General features: G+C 38.5%; 1 protein-coding gene across 2 annotated transcripts in view; it reads left to right on the top strand.

The window, feature by feature from the left end:
• Positions 1-20133, top strand: part of LOC127409608 (importin-13-like) — a 75123-nt gene that overhangs the window by 50958 nt on the left and 4032 nt on the right. The window contains exons 12-20 of one of the 2 annotated variants that reach the window (XM_051644288.1): positions 1263-1412; positions 1501-1581; positions 2844-2981; positions 3115-3211; positions 9589-9641; positions 16937-17003; positions 17097-17155; positions 18179-18268; positions 18353-18534. In XM_051644288.1, the coding sequence (XP_051500248.1) occupies positions 1263-1412; positions 1501-1581; positions 2844-2981; positions 3115-3211; positions 9589-9641; positions 16937-17003; positions 17097-17155; positions 18179-18268; positions 18353-18534 (917 nt within the window). Of the gene's footprint in view, positions 1-1262; positions 1413-1500; positions 1582-2843; positions 2982-3114; positions 3212-9588; positions 9642-16936; positions 17004-17096; positions 17156-18178; positions 18269-18352; positions 18535-20133 lie in introns of those variants that run through there. The other variant, XR_007892020.1, reaches the window with a different exon arrangement.

The raw sequence follows: 20133 nt of genomic DNA, 5'->3' as shown, positions 1-20133 counted from the left end.
TGCACCTTTATTAGCAACTGACACATAAGTGCCAGCTTTACATGTCATACATTCTGCTTCCCACGGATCTCGACCTGGACGAAAGCATGGGAATTTCTTTGCAAATCTTCAGAAAATGTGCACTTTCATTTGGGCATTGTTTCCACTCAGCTGTCATTTGCTGCTGCTGTCAAGCAACTGTTTGATGCCGAACACAACAGCGCTTCACACGTTCGCGGAGAGATTGACAGGCAGGAATTTGGCCAGTAGTTGCTGCAAGCATCTTATAATTGACCAATTGCTGTGCGAGAAGGCGGGACTTACAAAGAGGGTTTAAAGCAATGCAAATATGCACGAACACAGTGAAGTGTTAGACCAGATGCACATCATAATGCAACTAAAGCCGAATCCCGGACATTTTTGCAAATTTAGAAATCCCGACCGGATGTTTTTTTAAGGTCCGAAAAAGAGGACATGTCTGGGGAAAAAGAGGATGTACGATCACCCTACGTTAGCAGCGGTGCAGAAATTACTTTTAACATGGGGGCGATGAGGAAACATTTAGAAAATCAATTTTAAGTGACTACTACTAAAAGAAACACGTGTTGTAATACTAATATGTCATGCTTGGGAGGGGACAAAAAGTAAACAGGACTTATGGTGCTGCTTTGCTGCCGTCTTGACAAAGTGCTCCGGGATGCTTTCGTTTCAAGTGTTCGTTCGTGGCGGTTAAACAGCTGTGATAAGCCATTTCAAATTTGCTTAGCTTACACAGCACCACATTGTTGGGTCTCTGGCTAAAATACTCCCACGCTTTAGATGACCGTAGGCAAGTTTTTTTTAGCTGCAGCTTGTTCTTCGGGGGAATCCATACTTAAACCGGGCACTGCCATTTTAATTACTCTATTGCAAAATGCCGACGCATGTTATGCAAATCGAGGTATTTCTGTAATCGATGACGTCGATTATGTCAATGAATCGTCTCAGCCCTAGATCCAATCCAAGTTTAACAGAAATAATTTATTGTTAGAAAAGTGAAAAAGCTTCTGTACCTCTTTGTACATTTCTAAAACATAATTCCAAAGTAAAACAGTGATCTTATGACAAAAAAGGTAATTAGCAAAATATCGGTATGGGCCTGTGTTTTTATGGTAAAATCGGTATTGGCCCAAAATTTTTAAACTGTTGCATCCCTAGCAATAACCAATCTTCTTCGGGGAGCTGAAATATCCTCTATATAAATGGCAATAAATAATTCTTATGTCTCTGGTCTCTCATTTCAGCCAAACCCCTCAAATAAACTGGCCATTATCCATATCCTGGGTCTGCTGTCCAATCTCTTCACCACGCTGGACATCACCAAACAGGAGGAGTCATCTGGAGAGAATGCCCCACCTATCAAATCAGCTCCTCCGCAAACAGGACCCAACCCTGTAAGCCCCCCCAGCTCTCCACTGTCAGATGAGGCAGATGTTTCCTTGTGTCAGATGTGTAATACTGTGTTTTGTGGTTTTTTTTTAGGTGGTGGTGGTGCTACAGCAGGTGTTTGCTCTGATACAGATGGTACTCAGTAAATGGCTCAATGACTCACAGGTGGTGGAGGTAAGATTTATCTCAAATACACTCAAGTCCTTATTCTGCGTCTGCTTTTACCTATTGAGTTAGTGATTTCTACCATACACTGTTCCAATCCCTAGTGAGCTGCCTACCAAGACTATGTTTTAAGGCATCGTAGACACGTTCATGACATAAAAGGCTATTCCTTACAATAGGCAACAAAATTAATGTCGAAACATACTCTACGCAAGTAGGTGAAGGCAGGTACTTCTAGCTACGCAAGCTCGTTTTCGTGTATGTTTCGCTCAAAAATGTGTAAAATGTGTCAATTCATAATGTAACTGAAGCGTTGGGCACTATAGTGGATATTATTGTGAACTCTTCACTTCTTTTGAAGGTAACTCTATAGCCCCCTTGAGTACTGAGGTTTGTTACCGCCACAGTAATGCAAGAACGTTTAAAATGTTTATCCGTACTGCGCGTTTGCAGTGCGTTAGCGTAAAGGCAGAAACATACTCTATGCAAGTATGTGAACGCAGACGCTTGTAGCTGTGCAAGCTTGATTTTGTGCATGTTGCATCAGTCCGCAATTTATAACAAAACGCAATTACGCATTCCATTCTCAACATTGCAGCAAGGGGGCACTATAGTAGACATTAGTGTGTCAGCTGCTTCTGTGTTTTTACCATTTTTTCTCTTTGAAGCAATGTACTGTCATGCCGGAGCAACAGTTCAAAGAGAATATTACTGAGCTTAGTCACTTAGAAGTTAAAGTCAATAAATTTATTGCAACTTACCTGAATAATAACACATCCAGTTTAAATGCACATACTTTTGAAGATAACTCTACCGCCCCCTTGAGACCTGAGGTTTGATGCCATCACAGTAATGCAAGAACGTTAATCATATCCAACCGAACCGCGCGTTGGCCAAATTCCTGGCCTTACACCTAGTTTTTGCCAAATTCTTAGGCAATGTTGCAAGTATCATTGGTCGATAAAGCAATCCAAGACTGCATTGTGACCTGCTTGGTGATGTCAGTTTTAAATGTAACCAAATATGTGTTCATTATTTATAGTTTATTGTGCTACGAACTTGAATACACGTTAAAATGGGTAAAACAATCCCATAGTCTTACCTTGGGGGTGGCTTCGTTTTATTTGGGCCAGTAAAGAACCACCTAGCAGCGCTCTAGCAACAATCAGAAAACACCTTGGCAACACCATAGAGGAATACAGAACAAATAGGGACAAAAATGTGTGTGCTAGAAAGATTCAGTACTTCCTCTCTCTTTCTCACTCTCTCAGGCGGTGTGTGCTATCTTTGAGAAGTCAGTGAAAACTCTTCTGCATGAATTTACCCCCATGGTGGCCCAGTTGAGTGAGATGCTGGGGCAGATGTACAGTACTATACCACAAGCATCTGCACTGGACTTAACACGCCAGGTACACAACAGAGTATTTATACATGCAGTAATATTGTGAGCTGCTTCCTTTCCCCATTTCTGTGCTTGAAAGCGTTCTAAGGCTTCGGTTTGTGGAGGTGTATTTTCTTTTGATTCGTTTTGTTTGCCTGCAGATGGTGCACATATTTGCCAGTGAAACAGATCATTTTCCTCCAATCAAAGCACTGTTTGAACTGGTCACTTCTGTCACACTGACCATCTTCCAGCAAGGTAGGCATGTTGGCATTAACCATCCAGAGACGGTCAAGGCAATCATGTGGTTTTATGTATTCACAGTCACTTTTTCCAGGGGATTGCATGTTTTTTCTTACACTTTGTGTCATGCACAGGGAAATAAAGTTTGATGAGCATGTTTTTTTTTAACATGTATTTGAAACAGTAAAACTAGAAAGTCATCAGGCACTTTCACACATGAAAACTGGTAAATTGCTGTAAAATTGACTAACTTTTTTCATGTAAAGTTAATCCATCTTATTAACACATGCAGTGGCTTTCTGTGTTTTATAAGTTTTGCCACCATTAACACACTACCACCAAAATTACATTAAAAACCTTCTGAATTAACCTTTAATCAGCTGCGCCATAAATATGATAGACTGTGGCTATACTATTCGGTAGTAAGTACACTACCAAGGGAGTCATTCATATTTAGTGCTGTCCCATTTGGAGGTAGACCAATATATCGGTTTTACCGATTAAGCGGTAACGATAGTTGCTTTTTGTAACTATCGGTTATCAGCAAAAATCTCTGCCAATAGTTGCAGATATTTGTAATTTTTTTTTGTATTCCTTCATGTTCCTCTGTGGTTGGCACTGGAGGACTCTACAGTTAGATCCGCTTGGTTCTGCAGCATAACAGTGGCATCTGTAGGGGAAATTAAAACAATCACTGACAACTCCTGGGGATTTGCGCTATCAAAATCTGTGACTATATTCATCCATATTTTTTATCCTCACTTTAATGCATATTTTGTTATTTTGATTAGATAATCAAGTGTTCTAAATTGAAGAAAGGGCAAGCAAATAAAATTGTGACTTTATTGACCTGTTTCAGGGACGTCACTTTTCCCCGCAGCTGCCATATTTGTGACCATCAGAGGGAGAAAACAATGGCAGTGAGTGGAAAAACACCCGTAAAACGATCTTTAGGAAAACATCAAAAAATGCTTTTGATCCATGCAAAGTCCCAGAAAAGGTGTATACAGGTCTGAGTTCAGCAAAGATATTGCCAAATTTGACTTTCACTGACATTTAAATATATTTTATCCATGATTTATCTCCATACACCGGCGAGTCTGTCGTGTTACCGGCGAGTACACATGCCTACCGGTACATCACTGTAAAATCTCTCATTCAGAAGTTACAAATGTTTGTGTTGTTTTCTGCTCTGATTTGGTCCAATTATTACATGACGTCTGTGATGATCCCGTCTGTATGAATGTAAGAGGTACTTTTAAATCATGGAGAATACACAGAAAGCAACTGAGGAATATTAGTGTTTTACATTGTAGTCTGGTGGTGTGAAAAAGTCTGTGCTTCATGATCTTATGGTATGTTGTTTATTGACTTACATTATACATTAAAAATACGTACTATACAGTGCATTCAGAAAGTATTCAGACACTTAACTCGGTACTTAGTTGAAGCACCTTTGGCAGTGGTTACAGCATCAAGTCTTTTTGGATATAATGCGACAAGCTTTGCATACCTGGATTTGGGGATTTTCTGCCATTCTTCTCTGCAGATCCTCTCAAGCTCTGTCAGGTCGAATGGGGACCATCAGTGGACAGCCATTTTCAGGTCTCTCCAGAGATGTTCGACTGGGTTCAAGTCCGGGCTCTGACTGGGCCACTCAAGGACATTCACAGAGTTGTCCCTAAGCCTCTCTTGTGTTGTCTTGGCTGTGTGCTTAGGGTCATTGTCCTGTTGGAAGTTGAACATTTGGCCCAGTCTGAGGTCCTGAGCCTTCTGGACCAGGTTTTCTTTAAGGATATCTCTGTATTTTGCTGCATTCAGCTTTCCTTCAACCCTGACCAGTCCCCCAGTCCCTGCCGCTGAAAAACACCCCCACAGCATGATGCTACCACCACTGTGCTTCACCTTTGGGATGGTATTGCGCAGGTGATGAGTGGTGTCTGGTTTCCTTCAGACATGATGCTTGGAATTGAGGCCAAACAGTTCAATCTTTGTTTCATCAAACCAGAGAATCTTGTTTCTCACAGTCTGTGAGTCCTTTAGGTGCTTTTTAGTGTGTCTTGCACTGAGGAGAGGCTTCCGTCTGGCCACTCTGCCATAAAGCCCAGATTGGTGGAGTGTTGCAGTGATGGTTGTTCTTCTCCAAGTTTCTCCCATCTCCACACATGATCTCTGGGGCTCAACCAGAGTGACCATCAGGTTCTTGGTCACCTCTCTTACCAAGGCCCTTCTCCCCCGATTGCTAAGTTTGGCCTGGCGGCCAGCTCTAGGAACTTCTTCCATTTAAAAATTATGGAGGCCACTGTGCTCTTGGGAACCTTCAATGCAGCAGATTTTGTTTGTAGCCTTCTTCAGATCTGTGCCTCGACACAATCCTGTCTCTGAGCTCTGCAGGCAGTTCCTTTGACCTCATGGCTTGGTTTTTGCTCTGATATGCATTTTCAGCTGTGAGACCTTGTATAGACAGGTGTGTGCCTTTCCAAATCATGTCCAATCAATTGAATTTGCCACAGGTGGACTCCAATCAAAGTGTAGAAACATCTCAAAGATGATCCAGAGAAATGGGATGCACCTGAGCTAAATTTCAAGTGTCATAGCAAATAAATTTGCAAAGTTATGAGAAATCTTGTTTTTTGCTTTGTCAATATGGGGTATTGGAGTGAAGATTGATGTGGAAAAAAAAATAATAATTTAAAGCATTTTAGCATAAGACTGCAAAAAAAAAAAAAAAAAAAAAAAAAATGAAGGGGTCTGAATACTTTCTGAATGCACTGTATATTGACATTATAGTGCTTTTTATTTATTACAATGTGTTAAACTTATGACATACAGTCTTGTGTTATCAATAGGATTGTCCTATGTGCATTTCCTGTTTAATTGTATCCAACTCGATTGTGTTATAAATATAGTAGACATGTGTATAGATAACTGACATGTCTGAATAAATGAGCAAAGACCACGCTGTAATCGCTGCTTGACTTTGGCGAAATGAAAACGTGTCACTTAAAAGGTAAAACTTTATTGAAAGAAAAATGACATTTTGGCTCTGATAAGTAAACAGCAGTGTCACCTTTTCAAGATTTATAAATAGAAGAACATTTTTTGCAGGCTTTTGCCACATCACACAGCGTAGAACATTAAAGAAATATGGAATTTTGTTCACAAACGTGGCGCAGTCATACTGTGACGTCACATGAAACAGGTCAATACAAACGTGCCCCTGTCAGCACATACATTGTGTATCCAACTTTATATCTTGTAAACAGTAATAAACCTTATTCCTCATTAAACCTCATCTGGTGAAATATGAAAACCCCTCTCATCTTGGTAAATAGCCTACTTTACCATGGAGCATTGTAACTGAGCCAAGTCTCTGTCATTTCAGAGTCCCCAGTGTGTTTACAGTAAAAACTCCAGCGGTATGCACCAAATCTTCATATATAATTTTTCTGTTTATTTTGGGATTTTGGTTGAACAATAAACTGCATCTGGGATTTTTTTTTGGACTCTTATAGTAAGGAAATACAACAAACATTGATTAACATTCTATAAATCGATTTTAAAAACTATCGGCAGATTAATCGGTTATGTGCCTTATTTATAGGTATTGGTAAAGTCCTCTATCGGTTGACCTCTATATCATTCCAGTGCCCTGAAACGTTAATTCCCTAGAAATTCCCATGATTTTGTAGGTTTTTGACTCGTTATACAGGTCTACAAGTAAATAGTGTGGAGTAATCGTGTCAGCTCCTTCAGAACTTTGTAAATGGCTCATTCTTTTTGACAGCTGACGTTAACCCTGGCCCCTAACCCTAACCATGTACATGCTTGAACCTACTTAAGCCAATTGCCAAAGCTGATTTTCCGGTGTTTTGTTGACAGGTCCAGTTAACTCATGGAAAATAAATGGGAAAATAACAGCAAAAAAATAGTGACTATATAGAAACGTGCCCTGTCAGCTTTGCAAATTTATTAAAAATAAAAAACGGAAAAAAAAAAATCACATGTACATAAGTATTCACAGCCTTTGCTCAATACTTTGTTGAAGCACCTTTGGCACCAATTACAGCCTCAAGTTTTTTTTTTTTTTTTTTTTTGAGTATGATGCTACAAGCTTGGCACACCTATTTTTGGGCAGTTTCTCCCATTCTTCTTTGCAGGACCTCTCAAGCTCCATTAGGTTGGATGGGGAGCGTCAGTGCACAGCCATTTTCAGATCTCTCCAGAGATGTTCAATCGGGTTCAAGTCTGGGCTCTGGCTGGGCCACTCAAGGACATTCACAGTTGTCCCGGAGCCACTCCTTTGTTATCTTGGCTGTGTGCTTAGGGTCAGTGTCCTGTTGGAAGATGAACCTTCGCCCCAGTCTGAGGTCCAGAGCGCTCTGGAGCAGGTTTTCATCAAGGATGTCTCTGTACATTGCTGCATTCATCTTTCCCTCGATCCTGACTAGTCTCCCAGTTCCTGCCGCTGAAAAACATTCCCACAGCATGATGCTGCCACCACCATGCTTCACTGTAGGGATGGTATTGGCCAGGTGATATGCGGTGCCTGGTTTCCTCCAGACATGACGCTTGCCATTCAGGCCAAAGAGTTCAATCTTTGTTTCATCAGACCAGAGAATTTTGTTTCTCATGGTCTGAGAGTCTTTCAGGTGCCTTTGGCAAACTCCAGGTGGGCTGTCATGTGCCTTTTACTGAGGAGTGGCTTCCGTCTGGCCACTCTACCATACAGGTCTGATTGGTGGAGTGCTGCAGAGATGGTTGTTCTTCTGGAAGATTCTCCTCTCTCTACAGAGAAACGCTGGAGCTCTGTCAGAGTGACCATTGGGTTCTTGGTCACCTCCCTGACTAAGGCCCTTCTCCCCCGATCGCTCAGTTTGGCCAGGCGGCCAACTCTAGGAAGAGTCCTGGTGGTTCCAAACTTCTTCCATTTACGGATGATGGAGGCCACTGTGCTCATTGGGACCTTCAGTGCTGCAGAAATTTTTCTGTACCCTTCCCCAGATCTGTGCCTCGATACAATCCTGTCTCGGAGGTCTACAGACAATTCCTTGGACTTCATGGCTTGGTTTGTGCTCTGACATGCACTGTTAACTGTGGGACCTTATATAGACAGGTGTGTGCCTTTCCAAATCATATCCAATCAACTGAATTTACCACAGGTGGACTCCAATCAAGTTGTAGAAACATCTCAAGGATGATCAGTGGAAACAGGATGCACCTGAGCTCAATTTTGAGTGTCATGGCAAAGGCTGTGAATACTTATGTACATGTGATTTTTTTCGTTTTTTATTTTTAATAAATTTGCAAAGATTTCAAACAAACGTCTTTCACGTTGTCATTATGGGGTATTGTTTGTAGAATTTTGAGGAAAATAATGAATTTAATCCATTTTGGAATAAGGCTGTAACATAACAAAATGTGGAAAAAGTGAAGCGCTGTGAATACTTTCCGGATGCACTGTATGTCTGTAAGCGCCTACTGATCGTGACCTTGTGTATTCCGTTAAAACCTGAAATTTTCACCCCTTAAGTATCACACACTTGCTCAGAGTGAACTAGCATGCCCAAAAACACGTGCACACAAAGAACAGTTTGCATGTGCTTACAGATATTTGTCCAATGGTGCACCTGCATCTCTCACTTCCTGTTTTTCCTTTTTTGTGTGTATGTGTTTTTTTTGTTTGTTTTTTTTTACCACATCTTTTCCAAATCCCAGCAGAAATGTGACTGATAACACTCTTATCTTGAGCAGGTGACTTTACTCAGGCTGAGAGGACTTGCCATGACCTGTGTGTTTGTTTGTCTTTGTCTCCTGTGAAGGGCTGGGTTTGTGGGGGGAGTTTGGGTGGGATTTGGGTTTATGGGTGGGGTCTTGTTTGGAGTGTGGGAACAGCTAAGGGAGGGGAGTTTGGGACTGACTGCTACCTTGCTCTCCGGGGTGGCCGTAGGAACCAAGTACTCACCAGCCACGGTTAGGACGGGCCAAGAGTTGAGAGTATGAATTGAATTACAGAAAATGGAAAGAAAAAAAATACTAAAAAAGAAACAATCTGTCATCACAGTAACAGATGCCTCCTGGGTTCCCACTCCAAACCCACTGTTTAATTTTTATTTTTTACGTTTCTTTCTTTCTCTCGTTACTTATATTTCATTTCCTTCTTTGTTTCTCCTCTTCAGAACGGACTCATTGATCTGTCTTTTTTTGTTTAATTTTAAAAACTTTCATGTTCCCTCCTCTTTCTCTGCCCTCTTTCTCTCACAATTATCGTACGATTATTTCCGTCCCGTTGACTTTGCTTTCCACATGACTGTTCGATCTGTTCCGTTGCTGTTTGTATATATTCTTATTATTCTTATTATTTCTTAAGTTTCATCTTTATTATATTTTAGGGCCCAGGGATCATCCTGATATTGTTGATTCATTTATGCAACTCCAAGCTCAGGTGTGTTTTTGGTTTCTTATTTCATTCACTTTGGGTTTCTCTCTCTCTTTTACTGTCCCTTTCTCACTCTCCCTTTCTCCCTTCAGTCCTATGTTACAGGGTCTTTTTGGACCCTTTTTTTGGTTGGACCATGGAATTGACCTGACAGGTTTTGCTATTGGATGATTGACAGATCTCTTATCCAATAATCAAACAGATGTGGTCCAGAAATGGGTCACACTTGCTCCGTGCACATGCTAAAGTGTCACATGTACACAAAGCTGGTGGGGTTTGTGAGTTTGGACTCTATTATATTGTAGTAGGGCTGTCAGTCAATTCAGTTTTTTTTAATCTAATTAAGTACATTACATTATATGATGATACATTAAGCACATATATCAATATTTGCTGAAAAAGGCCCCTGAATAAACATAATTCAATATATAATAATTCAGATAGTTCAAAGACATTACATTATTGTGGCAGACAAGACAGACAATATAAAAATTGGCTTCTTGCATGAGACGGATGCTTTTTTGCATCTCACTGTGGCTGCGTTTCAGTGGTTTTCAGCATCTCTAGCTGTAAACTCTGTGTTTTTAGGCCACTTTGTCAATTAAATGTAGTTAGAAACTACTAAACATGTCTCAAGACCCCCCAGCTCTGCTTTCTTGTAGCTTGTACAGCTGGAGTCGCAAAAACATACTGTAAAGGTGGCCAATACCATCTGAGGTACGAATGTCATTACGTAAACATTCAGCGCACAAATTAAAATCACGTCTTGTCCTAGTGAGATTATTTGACCACAAAAGCTGCAATTTAATGTGATAAATATATAGTTTGCATGACAAATAATGAGCACTTGTGAATTTGCGGAGACCGTGTTGTGCCGACGCTGGCTGCACATATATTTTAAAGCTGCTCCTTGGCTCATACAGGGAAACAACATCATGCGCATTGAGCACTCTGTTTGTAGCAGATGACAGTGAACAGAGCGCAAATTCACTTTGTAGCACAAGGCACACACAGAGTACATATTTATTTAAATAGCAGCCTTTTGTGGTTTAAAAATGTAGCGACCGGCATTTCCGGAGTGGGAAGCTCGTCATAATAACTTCAGAGCTACTTAGTCATAACACAGAAACATTTCAAAATAAAAGCTCCGCCAAAATAAAAGCTCAATTTAAAAAAACAAGTACAGAAATTTAATATTCACTGTTATACTACTACTACTACTACTACTAATAATAATAATAATAAATCAATAGTAATTGTATTATATTTAAGCAATATCTTACATCTGTGATGCTGTTATGCAGTACTTTATTGTTGTTAAAAGGGGAGCATCTTAGCCAATTAGAACATATTTTATGTTTAAAGCTGCACTATGGAACTTTGGGCTCTCTTGCGACATTTGTGGTTGAAACCTAAAATTGCAAGTAACTTGCAGATGAACATTTTATGTCAGTTGTGTTTCGGCACTGCTCTTCTCAAGATTTTAGGTTACCTGTGCATAATCTTTATTATTTTATTCATTAAAAAACATTTACATAAACATTTATATTACTTTCTTTGTTGAAGATAACACTCTTATTTACATATTTTATTATGATTAATCAAGTGTTTTATCCAATACACACATTAATATTTGTATTGTACTAAACATCAATTTAAGGGATAAAACTCATTACATGGCTGGTACGGGTTCAGTTGAAGACACTTTATTTTTAAATTACAATCTACCCCCACAGTGGACAATGCAAGTGAATCGTAGTACTAAATCAGGAGGTCTATGCACTGCAAAAAAAAGACCGTAATATATAAAAGACAAAACGAGGATTCAATATTAATAAAAACTATTTTATTAAACTTGAAAATGTTTTATTAGGGTTTCCTCTAGCTCAACTAGTAGAGCATGGCGCTAGCAACGCCAAGATCATGGGTTCGATATCCAGCAAACATAAAAACTGATATAATTAATACCTTGAATGCACTGTAAGTCGCTTTGGATAAAAGCATCTGCCAAATGCATAAATGTAATATAATATGCAGGAATATGCCAAATAATAAAAAAAACATTGTTTCTTTGGAAGAAAAGTTATAATAGAGAGTTGGTTACACTCTTAAAAAAAAATACTGAAATTACTGTGTTATGAAATCGGTACATCAAACAACCTGTGGTGAGCATAGCTTGTACCTATAGTGGCTTTTAGATGGAATTTTAAATTGTCAAATCTGTTTAAACACACAATCTGTTGCTGACGGCACGCTGCACGAGTCTTTGTAGCTTGCTAGCCTGCTTAGCATTGCTTATTCTTATGCGTTCATCGTTTATCCTTTGCCATTTTACTGCATGCTTCGAGTTTTTCCACTTTTCAACTGTTTCATCTGTGTGTATTATACCGCGCGCACCCATTTCTAGCGTTTTTTTTTCCCGTTCTTTTTTTGCTTGTCTACATCTCGCGTCTTGACTGCGTGCATTTGTTTTTCTCCACTGTGTTTTACATGGATTATTGCATCAGTCTCAAACATCTGCTGATTAGCAACCACATCGATCTCAAATCCTCGCCACTCAACAACAACAATAACAACAAACAATTGTGGTGTCACTCATGTTATTGCTTCTTGCATTACATGCCACATGTTTACTATAGCTTCTTCCATCAGCAGTGAGGGATTTACATGTGATAAATGTAAGGAATTAGTCAGGCTGACGGAGAAGGTTAATGAATAAGAGACACGCATCCAAACGCTAGTGGAGGTCAGTGAGAAAGAGAAGCCGGTAGATACTGTTTTGGATGCGGGTAGTACAGCAACCAGCACACACTTTGGTTCAGAATGAAGAGCCCCCGCAGCAGGGCGATTGGGTGACGTCTTGGCGGCATATTCGCTCGGCAAAGCGACACCACCCTCCCATTCCTGTTAGGGTTTCCAATCGATTCTCCCCACTCAGTGATGCACCCACTGAGAATAATGTTGAAAGAGCCCTAATAATTGGTGATTCTATTGTAAGGAACATGGAAATAGAGACTCCAGCCAACATTTTTAAATGCATTTTGGGGGCTCGGGCATCTGACATCAGATCAAATTTACAAGTGCTGGCTAATGCTAAACGTAGATTTTCTAAAATTGTTATTCATGTCAGCACTTATGATGTCTGGCTTTGCCAGTCGGAGATCACTAGAGATAATGTTAAAGAGGTGTGTGAACTTGCAAAAACGATGTCAGACAATGTAATATGCTCTGGCCCCCTCCCTGCTCGTGGTGGTGGCGAGGTTTATAGTAAATTAGTGTCACTGAATGGCTGGATGTCTGAGTGGTGTCTGGAGAATAGAATAGAATAGGATTTATAGACAATTGGAAGAGTTTTTGGGGTGGACCTGACCTGCTAAAGAGAGACGGACTCCATCCCTCCAAGGAAGGTGCCGCTCTCCTCTCTTGTAATTTGGCTTATAGTCTTAATAATGATAGTATTTGACTACCCGGGGCCCAGGTCAGGAAGCAGACAAACTGGTTAATCCGAATGTCTGCTAACTGCCTTGAGACATCACATAGGTCACATAAACTACAACACATAGAGATTGTATCACCTTGATATCACATAGAGACTGTGTCTGTTCCCCGAACTACCAAACACAAAACTCTCACTAAATCATTTAGGAAAAATTTGATTAATGTCAAACTTGAAAAAAATAAAAATAAAATTGAAGATAAACAACATATAAAGGTAGGGCTACTAAACATTAGCTCTCTTTCTACCAAAGCACTAACTGTAAATTAAATTATTACAGAACATAGTTTGGATGTGCTCTGTTTGACTGAAACCTGGCTTAAACCAGATGAACATATTAAATTAATCTACTCCCCCAGGTTATCGTTATAAACATGAGCCTCATCTGAAGAGTCGAGGAGGAGGTGTTGCTACAATTTACAGTGACGTTTTTGGTGGTACTCAGAGGACAGGGTTTAAGTCTTTTGAACTAAAAATGTTTAATGTGACACCGTCAGATATAACTAAAAAAATCTCTGTCGTCTTTTTCCATTGCTGCCGTATATAGATCACCCGGGCCTTACTCTGGTTTTGTGGTGACTTCAACATTCTCATCGATAATGAAAATGACACATTGGGATTAGCATTTATCAATATTCTCAACTCTCTTGGAGTCAGACAAAATGTGACAGGACCAACTCATCGCCATAATCATAAACAGTACCTCAGAAAACAGTGTCTCATAATTTTGCTCATGAGCAACTTCAGTCCTTCGCTGTCATAGGTCTTGAAGAGCTAACAAAACGTATCAAAAAAATCAAAAGCCACAACATGTATGTTAGATCCAATACCAACAAAGCTCTTAAAAGAGGTATTCCCAGTAATCTCAGAACCTCTTCTTAATATTATTAACTCCTCGCTATCCTTAGGACATGTGCCAAGAAACTTTAAAATGGCAGTTATCAAACCGCTTATTAAGAAGCCACAGCTTGATCCTAGAGAACTGGCTAATTACAGACCGATTTCAAATCTCCCGTTTATGTCGAAAATACTAGAAAAGGTGGTGTCCTCCCAGCTATGTTCATTTCTACAGAGAAATGGAATATATGAACAATTTCAGTCAGGATTTAGGCACCATCACAGTACAGAGACTGCACTTATCAGAGTTACAAATGACTTGCTCTTATCATCTGACAGCTACCACTTTGTATGTGTAAACGAGGAATTGTCAAATCAAACAAAAGTAAAGTATGGAGTGCCACAGATGTCAGTTTTAGGACCTCTGCTTTTCTCCTTATATATGCTTCCCATGGAAGATATTATCAGGAAACATGGAATAAGTTTCCACTGTTATGCAGACGATACCCAACTTTATATTTCTTCTAAACCCAACGAACATTCACAATTCTCCAAATTAGCAGAGTGTATCAATGAACTCAAAGATTGGATGACCAGAAATGTCTTTATACTCAATTCTGACAAAACAGAGGTAATAATGATTGGACCAAAACCTAAAAAAAATATAATTTGACTCTCGATGGATGTACTGTTACGTCGTCATCTTCAGCAAAGAACTTAGGTGTTATATTTGATACAAATCTGTCCTTTGAAAATCAAATTTCCAATGTTTGTAGAACAGCATTCTTCCACCTGAGAAATATTGCTAAATTAACTAACTAAATAAACCTTGGATTTAGGATGGACCCCACTGAACCTCACCGAAATGACCTGCAGGTTGAACTGTGATGCACCTCATTGATCTCTGTCTGCATCACTTTTGTCTATTGATGGACTACACTCTTGAAATGGAATACATAGACTTTTTCAATTAATTGACAACAAAAGCCTTCATCAGCCAACTAACAAAGAACAATGCATCTATGTGAACTTCTGCAGTTAATCCAGGATGAGCTTCAAAGACATTAGTCATTAATCTTAAAGTTAATAAAACAAAATATTTTTATTTTTAAAACACTGGACCTTAATGCTTACTTAATTTACAGATTTAAAACCACGGCTTGCACTATACATAAGTAATATTGGCATTATATTCATGATGTTAGCCAGAGGGGAACTGGCCCCCACAGTGAGCCTGGTTTCCCCAAGGTTATTTTTCTCCTTTAACAAACATCTTATGGAGTTTCGTGTTCCTTGCCACAGTCGCCTTCAGCTTGCTCACTGGGGTTTTAAATACAATTATTATTTAATTTCTATACACATTTTACAATCATATTTAATCAAACTACACAATAATCACTGTAAGACATTATAGATATTGCTTTGAAATGATGTGTGTTGTGAAAAGTGCTATACAAAAAAAAAAAAATGACTTGACTATCTGTTAAAAGGGTAATGGAAAGTGACAACTTGTGTATTTCTGTGACTGGGGTACAAAAAAACAAAGAGAAACGCACACAAACACAGAGGAAATCTTAAAACTGCAGCATAGCGATCGGTAAACACTTTAATAATGTTCAGCTCATTAAAGCTGAAGTTTGTGATTTCTGCATCACCAAATGGAAATTGCAAAAATAAACATCGTTTCAAAACAGCTTTTTGAAAACACCCTCTGTCTGCCGTTGAACAAACAGCTAGTCCTTTTCTTTTCTGAGCTTACGGATATGCCGTAAATACGCAAGGCCGAATGACGTAAGCCTGCGATTTCGTGCCAAATCTGACCCGATAGCTCTAAATAAAAATCATTGTTTTAGGCTTACCGTAGTGAAGACAAGGATGTGGTTTTGAACACAGATTTTTATGCACTCGCTCAATAATGGACTTTTTTATTTATTTATTTATTGTTACCAAAATAAATCTTACGTAGTGCAGCTTTAATACACAGGTATGTGCAACAGAATTTTGGACCAATGAGATTTTAATGTGGGTGGTGCTTTAAAATGGACCCAAGTGCGACAAAATGGAAACCATGCAAATGACAATGCTGCTGATTAGGACAAAAATAGTCATGCTCGTCTGAACCAAGACCAAGATTTCTGACTATAACTGTTCTTAGAGCTTTCAAGTTACATCCACCAAACTCAGCACAGATCTTCAGACTGTTCTGAATTGGGTTGCAATGTATTTTCTAATAGATCATGCTAACAGTTTTCCCGTAGTGTACGATCAAATATTCTTAAAATCCCATGGACTATTTGCCATTGCTGTGTTTCTCCTACAGTATATTTAACATGTAAAAGTAATCTATTCATATGAATGTCATATGAAATATCTCACAAGCCCCCACACCCCTGTCCCAGTGTCATTCCAGTCCTAAAACCAATGAAATCCTAAATTAATTCATCTCAATTAATTTATTAATTGATTAATATGAATTGGCTCTGTTTTATGTCTTTTGTTCTCATGAAGTTCTCATGAGGATCTCTCTCCCTCCATTTCTCTTTCTGTATCTCTCTTTTCTCTCTCAAATATCCTCTCATCTTCAATGAGTTTCTTAATGCATCAGTTGTCTTTATCCGTACATGTTACTTAGATTTCTGTTGCATTCAGTCCAACTGAGCAGAGAAAGTAGTGATCGAACAGATGCAAAACAATCAAGTGAGATCGCTAAAGAAAAACAAATCATCATACCTTTAGTTTCTATTGAGTTAAATTTCAATGTTTTAGTTTTTTTGCTGTTGATTTCTTACCTGATCAGTTTGCATTGAATATGTACGTTTGGTTGATTTTTCTTAGTGGGGTAAAACTAGACAGCTGTAGGGAGTGAGTGATGGGGAGGGGCATAGGTGGGGCAAAGGAGAGATTGACAGGGTTCCAGGGGCGGAGTTTGAGTCATGTGCTCTGTTCATTGACTCTGTCTGATTCTTAGGCCCTCAAACGGAAGCCAGATTTATTCTTATCAGAGAGTCTTGATGTCAAAGCGGTTTTCCATTGTGGTAAGTAATTTTAAAATGTAAAAAAAACTGTTTTGTTTGAGTTATTTGAAATGTTTGAGTTATTTCTCTAATGCCGCTGTCTTTTGGCCGTAGGAGTGCTGTCACTAAAATTTCCTGAAGCTCCCACTGTCAAATCTACTTGCCTTTTCTTTGTAAGTGCAGAGGGAATAATTGTCAGAAATGTACAACTTAAAGGGATAGTTCGCCTAAAAATGAAAATTCTCTCATTATTTACTCACCCTCATGCCATCCCAGATGTGTATGACTTTCTATCTTTTGCTGAACACAAGATTTTTTACAAGAATGTCTCAGCTCTGTAGGTCCAAACAATCCAAAACTTTAAAGCTCTTAAAAGCACATAAAGGCAGCATAAAAGTAATCCATCTTTCTCCAGTGGTTACATCCATATTGTTATATTTTTATAAGTGATATGACAGGTGTGGGTGAGAAACAGATCAATATTTAAGTCCTTTTTTACTCTAAATTCTCCTAGCAAAATGTACCTAGAATGTGAATTGCCAAAAACAAAAGAAGAATGTGAAAGTAAAAGTGGAGATTTATAGTAAAAAAAAGACTTAAATATTGATCTGTTTCTCACCCATACCTATAATGTCACTTCAGAAGACATGGATTAAACCACTGGAGTTTTATGGATTATTTTATGATGCCTTTATGTGCTTTTAGGGGCTTCAAACTTCAGGCCACCTTTCACTTGCATCGTATGGACCTACAGAGCTGAGATATTCTAAAAATATTTGTTTATGTTCTGCAGAAGAAAGTAAGTCATATACATCTGGGATGGCATGAGGGTGAGTGAATGATGAGAGAATTTTAATTTTTGGGTGAACTATCCCTTTAAAGGCCTATTCAAACCAAAGCCATTCATTAATATTAAATATTACAATAATATTAAAATGGAACAGTGTGAATGGAAATTGGATAGAGACAACTAGTGGACCAAAACGATAAACAAATCCACTTTTAAGATGATTTCAGTGCGAAATTTTGGACCCCTGTTGAGTTTGGTTTTGTGAACGAGTACTCAAGTGTGGAAACAAACTTAAACTGGTTTGAATAGACCTTAAGTCTGTGTCAGAACCCTTTTCCGTACCGTTATGAATTGCAGCCGTGTGCAATGTTCAGCTGTTCCTGTTTTGATTTGCTTTGGCCTGCAGACGGAACTAATACCGCACTGCGCAGACATCCCTCGTGTTGGTCAGTTGGTGCAGGAAGACGGTAAACTCCTCCTGCTGGCCGTTCTGGAGGTGAGTCACTATTAAACATCAATCTAGTTCATTCCAGAGGGGCAGGTATGCACTAAACCCTGATCCATGTGTATTTTTCTTCAGGCTATTGGAGGTCAGTCGTCTCGCAGTCTGATGGATCAGTTTGCAGAGGTGTTGTTTTGTCTGAATAAACACTGTTTTGCTCTGCTGACGGTGTGGCTGAAAGAAGCTCTGCGCTCTCCGGGCTTCCCATCCTCACGGGTCTCAGACGAGCAGAAAGACACTTTCAGCCAACAGGTGCTAAGGTGAGTGAGGTTTTGACTCCCTTAGTTACTGGTTACATTTGTGACTAAAATGTAGTTTGTAGTTGAAGGGTTTAAAATAAGTTGCTGATATATTTTAAGCAGTTACAACTATAAATTAAAGTGCAGACTGTCTTGAGTTCATGTGAACATTTTTACATTGGTGGTGCAAATAGTCACATGACCAGAGCCGTTTAATTCCACTTTAACCCGCTGAACAACAACCATATTTGGTACATATAATATTTAAAGGGTCTGTTGATTTGTAAATAAGATTTCTCTGTCTCATAGGACAAGTAAACATTTAGTGGAAAACCTGGTAACTGATTGAGTCCCATTATAACATTGCAGATTTCAAAGTATTGTTATAGTAAGTCACACAGTAAAATGAAAAGGAGATATACATTTATTCTTGGTTATCATTTCCTTTTCCCCCCACAATTGCATGTTAGTAAAAAAAAAAAAAAAAAAAAATTTTTTTTTAATTGTTTGCAATTTTCTAATGGATCTTAAAGAAATATGCCAGGTTCAAAACAAGTTAAGCTCAGTCGACAGCATTTGTGGCATAATGCTGATTACCACAAAATATAAATAAATATATATATATATATATATATATATATATATATATATATATATATATATTCTTAACTCGTCACTTGTTTACTTGGGGACTTATTGTTACAGTGAGGAAATTACAATGGAAGTGAATGGGGGTAAACAGTAAAATACACACCGTATTAAAAGTAAACCCACAAGATGTAAACATTACACAGTACATGTTAAAATGATTTTAGTCTAATGAAATTCCTTATTAACCTAAACTGTGTAAAGTTATGTCCAATATTACAGCTTAGTTGCCATGATGACACAATGCCAATAAACACTAAGCAATTTTATCACACTAAAATCATGTTAACATGTATATTGTTTACATCTTGTGGCTATACTTCTAAAACAGTGAGTATTTTCATTTTTATGGAGTGGCCCCATTCACTTCCATTATAAATGCCTCGCAATTTTGGCTTTTTTAAATAAACAAAAAACAAGTGTAAAATATTTTCTGTGGTAATCAGCTTTATGCTACAAATGAAGTCGATTGAGTTTAACTTGTATTGAACCCGGAATATTCCGTTAAGAAATGTGTAAAATTTGTCTAATTTCCCAGTGGTTACTATTATGACCAACGATCATATTTTCAACTTAAAATTTTTTAATATATATATAGTTTTCATGCTAATAAATGATATGCCGATGGTTTTAATTTTGTCATTAATTGACCGATAAATTTCGGCAGCCGATACATCGGTGCATCCCTAATATTTACTTAAACCTAGTCTCAAATAACTTGCAAAAAATTGATTAGTCATCATTTATTTTAATTATTTCAATATGTACATGTTAAAATGTTCAGGTTTTTGCGAATAGAGTTAGACATATTTTTACAGGTATAAATCTTTGATAAAAGTATAAGTTTACATGACATAAAATCAGTGGAGATGCTGTAATCAAAGGTTGGGCAAAATCATCTGGTGTTTTACAGGGTTGTTTTATAATGAGAGGATCAAATAATGCAGATTCAATTCATATCAAACTTTATTG

The sequence above is a fragment of the Myxocyprinus asiaticus genome, chromosome 19 (assembly GCF_019703515.2).
Source record: "Myxocyprinus asiaticus isolate MX2 ecotype Aquarium Trade chromosome 19, UBuf_Myxa_2, whole genome shotgun sequence".
In the NCBI taxonomy this organism is placed as follows: Eukaryota; Metazoa; Chordata; class Actinopteri; order Cypriniformes; family Catostomidae; genus Myxocyprinus; species Myxocyprinus asiaticus.
This window is presented reverse-complemented; position numbering and strand designations above follow the sequence as displayed.